General features: G+C 27.7%; 1 protein-coding gene across 1 annotated transcript; it reads left to right on the forward strand.

The window, feature by feature from the left end:
• Positions 1-2,447: 2,447 nt before the first annotated feature.
• Phum_PHUM407260 (uncharacterized protein) lies at positions 2,448-3,799 on the forward strand (the record flags this gene model as incomplete). The annotated part of the gene is made up of 2 exons (XM_002428834.1): positions 2,448-2,453; positions 2,750-3,799. The coding sequence occupies 2 exons, from the start codon at positions 2,448-2,450 to the stop codon at positions 3,797-3,799; spliced, it is 1,056 nt and encodes a 351-aa protein (XP_002428879.1).
• Between the last annotated feature and the right edge of the window lie 5,058 nt (positions 3,800-8,857).

Here is an 8,857-nt window from a genome sequence, read left to right on the forward strand (position 1 = left end):
ATCATACAACAATCTCGTCGTAAAACCAATTTAATTTCTTTTAATGATAATAATAATAATAATAATAATTAAGAAGTGAAATTAACGACAAGTTGTTGTTTTTATTATTATTATTATGACATAATAATAATAATAATATTATAAAAGTCTGGGAATTATATAATTACATATTAAATTTTTTTTGATAAATACCTCCTCGTTTTGGCATAAAAATTTTTTCCAACTTGTCGTCATTTCGATTTTATTATTATTATTATTATTATCATTTTTTTGGTAAAATCGTTTAATTATGTTAATGAAAGAATTGTCGATTCGCCTTAATCGCTCAAGGCGTAAAATAATTTAAATAATTTTTTGTCTCTGCGAATAATTTTCAATGTGTGAATGTTTTTTCGGGATTAATGTTCGAGATTGAATGTTTACGGCACCTACATACACGCACGCACGTACGCACACACGCACACGCACGCAAAAAGAAATAATAATTTATTTAAAGTCAAATCATAATTAATCAAGGGTATATTTAGGGCGTGTCAAAGGCAAACGTACCCACTCGAACATATAAAAAAAAATAAGGTTCATCCTGTTAATAATAAATTCGTACGCGAATGGTCAACGACAACAACAAACGACAAACGACAAACAACTTAGACTTAAAAGACACTCACACGTTTCTTATGATATTCAACGTTTTCTTATTCGGCGGAAATTTATTTTTACGTGTTTCGCTTATTTACCCGAGTTTATTTATTATTTATACGCATGTGTCGCATCATTCATTATTATTATTATTATTATTATTATTATTATTATTATTACTTTTCCGTATTACGTGAATGAAATTGTTGGTTGTTTCTTTGCGATTATTTTTGTTTTTAATATCATTTGTTGATAGGAAAATGCGAAAATTTTTTAAATTTGTAAACATTTGAACTTAAATTAATTTACGTCTTCTTCTTCTTCTTCTTCTTCCACTTCACAAATCTCGTTCGTATTTATTTATAGTAATTAGTTTTCTAATTCGAAAACGATTTGAAATTCGAAAATTTTATTATTATTATTGATTATTATTGATTATTAATCAGGATGATGATGTCGGTTGTTTATGATTATATGTAACGATACGATCTTGTGAGAAATTTTTTTTTTCTTTTTTTTTTTTTTCTCGCGATTCGAATTTCGATTTTTTTTTTTTTTTTCGATCGGTTGTTGTTATGACTTGTATTTTTTTAAATAATTTTTTTAATGAAAAAAAAAAGTAGAAAATGGCGTAATTATTTTTATTATAATTTTTTTTTTTTTATTAAACGCAAAAAAATAAAAAAAATTACCACGTCGTAAAATAATTTGAAATGAAAGTATTATTTGGAAAGTACAGGAAATGAGTAATTTTTTTTCTATTTTTTCTATTTTTTCTATTTTTTTCTATTTTTCGAAAATTATTTATTATTTTTTTTTTAAATAAAAAAAAAACCTCGAGAAAGATTTCATTGTCATAAATTATTATTATTATTATTATTGAATTTTCTCGCTGAACGCACGCAAAAAAAAAAAAAAAAAAAAAAAAAATTTAAAATAATTTCTTCGCGTTTGTCGTGCGATTTTATCATCTGAACGTTTTTCTTTTTTTTTTTTTTCTCGTTTTCGAATTTAGTTTTTGGGGTTTGCGGAAACCCCCCCCCCCCAAAAAAAAAAAAAAAAAAAAATTTCGAATCGAATTCTAAACAAAACGTTCGCTTATTATTTTTTTCGAATTTTCGAAATAAATTTTAAACGAGAGGGAAAATTTTTTTTTTTTTGTTTTTTGTCTTTTTGAGCCCTGAGGGGGAAAAAGGTTTCATTTCGAAAAAAAAAAAAAAAAAATTTTCTTTCCGGTCGATTTTATCATTATAATTATTATAATTATTATTATTATTATTATTATTATTATTATTATTATTATTATTATTATTATAATATTACGCAACTACTGACAAACTGAAACTTATGGCAGGAGAGACAACACGCTTGATTTAAAAAAAAAAAAAAAAAAAAAAAAACGTCTCTTAATGATTTTATAACTATTAATAAGTCAGTTTTTTTTTTATTTACAACTCCATCTTTGTTTTTTGTATTATCATTATCATTATCATTGTCATTATTAACATTTCGATTATTAAAATATGTACGTGCATGTCCTTATATTATTATTTTTCTCTCTTCTCGCACGTGCTTGTGCGTGTGCGTGTGCGTGTGCGTGTCTAAAATTTAAGTTTTTGAAATTTTTATTAATAATAATAATAATAACGTCAAAGTAAAAAAATTTAATTTGTAAAGCATTTCATAAAAAAAAAAAAAAAATATTATTCTTGTGCTAGTAACGGTAGTCTTGTCTTGTCTTCACACTTGACAGATGTTTAAATGAAGAATTAAAAGGGGGAAAAGCGGAATGGGGGGGAAGTCAAACAATGGCGGTAAATTTTTCAAAAAAAAAAAAAAAAATTAAAAAAAAAAAGGTCAAGTAGCAGGTTTTTTTTTTTTTTTTTAATACGGTGTTGTTGTTGTTGTTGTCTGTTGTTGTCTGTTTTCGAGATCTGTTATGCCAGTTGGTTTTGGAAAATTACGGTGTGCGTGTGCGTGTGTGTGCCGATAAGAATTTTACACGTGGTTGTTATGATAGATACCCATTAGAACAAAAGATTAAATTATTAAATTTTTAAAAAAAAAAGAGAGAAAAGAATAGAAATAAATTGTTTCATTTATGTTTCAGGGTAAAAAAGTATGTCTGACGGCATTTCTTTATTTACAACACGTGACACTCTATCAAATGAAAAGGCTACGGAGTCATTTGAAAAATCACGGGGTGTCACCGAGAATCCACGGGAATCGCGGAAGGAAACCCGCCAACACGTTTTCCCTGGACATTTATCATTGCGCGACGAATTTCGTACAGGATTACATAGAGAAACATTGCGTGAAAAGCGTACCGAATTTCACGACTTTTTCCTACGGCAAAACCAAAACGAATTGTCTGGGTAATACATTATCCGGATCGAATGGTCACGCGACAATTTCGAAAACCATGATGAAAAAAACGACGAAAATGAAAATCCCCAACAAGATAACGTCGTATCATTTGCCGTCGGAATGCACGAAGAAAACCGTTCACAAAGAGTACAAATCCTTTTGCGAAAATTTAAAACCTAGTCAAAAAGCAATGAAATATTCCACGTTCACGAGTTTTTTACAAAAGCAATTTCCAAACGTTAAATTTTCAAAAGTGGATAAAAAAATAAATGGACAAGTGGAGAAAATTACGTTGTCGCAACATCAAGAAAGTGAAAGAGGGAAAAGCGCGAACGTGAAAGATGGTAAGGAGGAGAAGGATAATCAAAAAGATAATTTTTCGCAGACGACGACGTCGCCGACGCCCCCGCAACAGCAACCGCCCATTTTATATTATCCGACGAAAACGATTCAGGTGACAACACAAAATCCGACCCTTGTATTATCCACAGAGGAAAATTCACCACGGGTAGTTGTTTACAATAAGACTCAGGCGGTGGCGACGGCGGCGGCCCCGGCGGCGATCGTTAAAATGGATGAAATGGGAGGACGAAGCGACGAAGGAGGAAGTAGTAGTGGTGGTAGTGGTAGTAGTGGTAGTAATGGTAGTGGTAGTAGTAATAGTAGCAATAATGAATTACAAATGGATTTCAGGTTTTCAAATCGGATTTTAATAGATGGTCAAATATACGAAGGTGAAACGTGCGAAAACGTTTGCGAAGAAGAAATGTACGCGACGGATAACGTTGCGTAAATGTCGTTACTCCCCACCACCACCACCACTATTATCATTATCATTATTATTTTTTTATATCATTATGTATACTATTTTATAATAATAATAATAATAATAATAAAATTTATTATTGATTTTTTGTGTTGGTTATTTACTTAAAAAAAAAATTTATTAATTACCGTATGATAAACGTTTGTTTTTAAATACGTGTTTAACTTATGGAATCGTGAAAAAATTTTTTTTTCGCGCGCGGGATCCGCGGATTTCGGATAAAAAATAATAATAATAATAATAATAATAATTTTTTTTTTTTTATGATTTCTTCCTGTTTGCCGTGGGCAAAGCAAAAAAAAAATTAATTTGCTATCGTTAATTGATCACCTAAATTTTTTTTTTTTAATTACACGTTTTGCAAAAATTAATAATAACGTAATAAATTTTTGGGAACCTGTTTTTTTTTTTCTTTAATTTGTTGTAAATAATAATAATAATAATAATAATTAGTGAATGTTTTTACACAATTTGATTTTTAAATAATGAAATAAATATTCCAAAATAGGAAATGGAGAGAGAGAGAGAGAGAGAGTTTAACTAATAACGTTGCGACACCATAAAAAAAATGTACGCGAATATACGTCATTCGATTGAAAAAAATTTAAATGAATTTAAACGTAGTTATTGAATGAATGAATGATTGATTGATTGATTGATTGGTAGTCGTAGTGGTATATATGCATTCCATTAAAGTTTTCCAATCGTGAAAATTCTGTAATCGTGTTTACGAGTTGGAGGATTAGTGAAGTTTTTAATAACAATTTGAAATAAATTATTATCCCGATTTTTTTTTGTTTAAATAAATAAATAAAAAGTTTGTTTATAATCATTAAAATGTCTTCTTTTCAATAATAATAATAATAATAATAATAATAATAATTTATTTTAATGCGTCGTACGAAGGGGGAAAACAAACTACAAACTCCAGTCGTCCATATTTTTTTTTAGATTCTTAAAATACTTTATGTAAAAAATTTTTTTTATTTTTATGTTTTTTTGCGTGTTTTTACTACTGCTATTATTATTATTATTATTATTATTACTAAAACGTCTGGGTTTGGTTTAAAAATTGACTGTTTTCCCCTACCCCTCCCCTTACCTTCCCCTCACTTCCCCCTTCACGTAATTATTATATTTATTTAAATTATTTATTATTTTTTTACGTAAATAACGGTCGTCGTTGTAAATTTTTATAAACAAAACAAAAAAATGTCTTCTGCTTTTTTTTTAAAAAAATGTTTTGGGATCTCAATTAATCCTCAACCTTTTCATTTTTGCTATTTTGCTGTTTTTTTTTTTTTTGTTGGGGGGAAGGAAAGGTGGAAATATAACAATTGTTAAAAGGAGGAGGGAAAGAAGGCGGAGTGGGAGGTGAGAGGGGGTAGGTTAGGGGGAGGAGACCGCATCGTAAAAGTTACCTTTTTAAAAAAATTGTTCAGCAACAAAAAAACTAATTTTTCGACAACGAAACTTAAACAACAACATTATGTTGTTGGAGTTTAGAAAAAAAAATGATTGTTTACGTTTCGTTCGTGACTTTTAATTGTGTATTAAATTGTTTTAAAAAAAAAAAAAAAAAAAAAGAAACGTTAAACCACGAGCAAAATTTTTTTTTTTTTTAATTATTATAATTATTATTATTGTTGTTGTTGTTGTTGTTGTTTAAAATTTTTTTTTGTTTTAGTTCGTTGTTGTTGTTGTTGTAAAAAATCCGAACAATCGAAATATGTTAATGAAATGTTTTTCGAGTTTTTTTTTTCTATTTCAAATTAGTTACCCCAATAATTAATGAGTTGTGTGTGAAGTTGTTGTTGTTGTGGTTGTTGTTGTTAACCATTTAGTTTTTTTTAGTAAATTTCGTACGACGACGACGAAATCGTTTTTTTATTAATAATAATAATAATAAATAAATTTTTAGGCGGTTTTTTTTTTTTAACTTGTTGTTATTATTATTATTTTAAAGGTGAAATCTCGTTGTAAAAAAACATTATCGAACGTGAATTATTTTAACTTTATTATTATTATTATTATTATTATTATTATTATTTACAATTATTTATTTATTTGTTATTATTTCTTTAAGTACGAGTCGATGTTATAGGAGGAAGTAAAAAAAAAATTCTGTAAATTATTGCCGTCGCCATTTTTATAAAACGGTTATTTTTTTTTAAAATTGTATTTCGTACGTTTTTTTTTTTTAAGGGGGGCTAGGAGGGGAGGGGAGGGAAGGAAACGATGTTATTTAACAGTTGTATGTTTAAAAAATGTGTTTGTGCGTGTACGCGTGTGATTTCTGTTACAAACGAACGAACAAACGGATGATATTTCGAATTTAAAAAGATGTTTGTTTGTTTGTTTGTTGATTTTAAAATCGTTTGTTTTTATTATTAACGTTGTGTTTTTTTTTTTTTTTGGAAAAAATGTAAAAACACGTTATCGAATATATTGCTGTCGGTTAGAAATTACGATTTTTTAGGGGGGAAAGATGGGGGGAGGTTTAAAGGGGGGAAAGGGAAGAAAACCAAAATTTTTTTTAACTTTTGTTGTTTTTGTTTGTTTTTCTTTTTTTTCTTTTTCCCCAGATATAAAAAAAAAATTTAGAGGAAAAAATGGAATTTAAAATTATCGACATCTTATAAATTTTTGTTGTTGTTGTTGTTTGTTATCAAGGATTTATTGATAAGAATTATTCGCGTGCAATTAAGTTACTGTCACGAACCAGTCGAGAATTTTTTCTTATAAATTTATAATCAGGGATTTGTGTTTCCAAACGTATTCGTCTTGTTTTTTACGGGGGGAGGGGAGGGGAGGGTGGAAAGGTTTAAATTACAGAGTACAAATCAATCTAATGACGTTTATTTTTTTATGTATGTGTTTCAATTAAAAGGATATAAATAAATAAATAGAAAATGAGAAAACAAAATTTGACAAATTATAACAATAGTAAAATATTAGTGGAAATACCATTGGGTTAGTAAAAATAAAATTAATTATTTTTTTAAATAATTTTATTAGGGGGGGGAGGAGGACGAGGAGGGGGTTAATAATAAAAAAAATTAAAGATTTTAATTATTAATTAATTGATTGATTTTTTTTTTTTTTTTTTAATTACAGATGAAATTGGAGATTTGGTAGTGAGAGACGTGGCGGATTTACTTAACACACAATATGCCATTATAACAGGTAATAACGAGTCCTTATTTTATTTTACCGATTGTTTGTTTGTGTTTGTTTGTTGTTTACACTTATTGACAAACAATTCGTCGTATTGAGGTTACGAGAATTAAGGACTTTAAACAAACAAACGATAGATCGATCGATACATCGATAAACGGGGCGAAGGGAAAAGTTTTCGAAATAGGATTCCATAGAGAAAGAGGAGAGGGTAGGAGAAAATGGGTAACCGTAAATGTAAATAAATAAATATGGCTGACTTGGGGTGAGGTGGGGGGAGGAGGAGGAGAGAGAGAGAGAGAAAAAATCAAAATGAAAATGGAGGAAGAGAAAAACTGGAAAAATATAAATTTCATGAATCCAATTTTTCTGTTTGTTTGTTTGTTTGTTTATTATCGATAACGTCTTTTGTTTCACTTTTTAAAATTCTTGTATTATTTAGCGAGAGAATGTCGTCGTGTTTGTTTGACTTATAAATATTATTATTATTATTATTATTATTATCGACGTCGACGACGATAATAATAATAATTAATGAAAATTTTAATTATTTCGTTAAAATAATAATTTTTTTTCTGAACATTGCAATATCATTAACGTGTTCGATTTGTGACGATGACACAATTAACGAAATTTTTTTCTTTGTTCCAATTATTATTATTATTTTTCCACCATTATCCATTAGATAAAATTTATTATCTGACGTTTATTATTATTATTATTATTATTATTATACGATTTAGTGCGTATGTGTGAGTGTGTTGTGCGTGCGTGTTCGAATTTTTTTTTTACTGGTGAGTTTTTTTTTTTTTTCGCGAAAATATTAAAAATTTTTTTTTTTTCCCACGTTCCTTGCCCACGCCATCTTTTTTTTTTTTTTTTCTAATTTATTTATTTATTTAAAAATTATAAATTATTGTTGTTGTTGTTGTCGTCATCGTCGTCGTCGTCGTCGTCAATATATATATGTTTAATTTATTTCAATCATTTATTTCACGACTGTGATAATAATAATTATTATGGCACGGTTACGTTTTAAACAAACGAATTATTATTATTATTATTATTATTATTATTATTATTATTATTATTATTGTTATTGTTTCTTTGTTCTTTACAACAACAACAACAACAAAAGCTAGAACAAAAAAGGTTGTTTTACGAACAAACGATTTTGTTTTTTCTTTAAAATTCAAAAAAAAAAAAAATATATATCTGTGCGTATATAATATTACTCAATTATTATTATTATTATTTTATTTCCCATTGTTTCATTATGCAAGAGCGTTACCACGAGTAATGCGTTACCGTAGTAATATTATTATTATTATTATTATTATTATTATTATTATTATTATTATTATTTCATTTCTTTTCTTTTCGTCTGTTTGTTTTATTTATAACATATATATATATATATATAAAGAAAACGAAAACGAGAGACGTCGAACAATGGTCGTTTTTTTTGTTTTTGTTTAAATTTTCTAGAATTTTGACTCTTTTTTTTTCGATTGTCTTTTCTCGTAGCGGAAATGAACAGGTTCGAGTTGTGAGTGTGACGACGACCTTCAATAAAATTACACGCGCACACGCACACCGCGTGTGTGTGCAATTGAATTAACGTTGAAAGACTTAAAATATTTTTGTTTATTATTATTATTTAGGTTTGCTCGCTCTGCGCCTGTTTGTTGTTGTTGTTGTTGTGTGTACGCGCGCGCGCCTTGATTTAACTTTTCAATGGCACTCGATTGTGTGGTATAATATATCTATTCGTTGACGATAATAATAATAATAATAATAATATCGAATGTTGTAATTTGTCGTCGTTCTTTCTATTCCCAAAAAAAA

This window comes from Pediculus humanus, genomic scaffold (genome assembly GCF_000006295.1).
Source record: "Pediculus humanus corporis 1103172108067 genomic scaffold, whole genome shotgun sequence".
In the NCBI taxonomy this organism is placed as follows: domain Eukaryota; kingdom Metazoa; phylum Arthropoda; class Insecta; order Psocodea; family Pediculidae; genus Pediculus; species Pediculus humanus.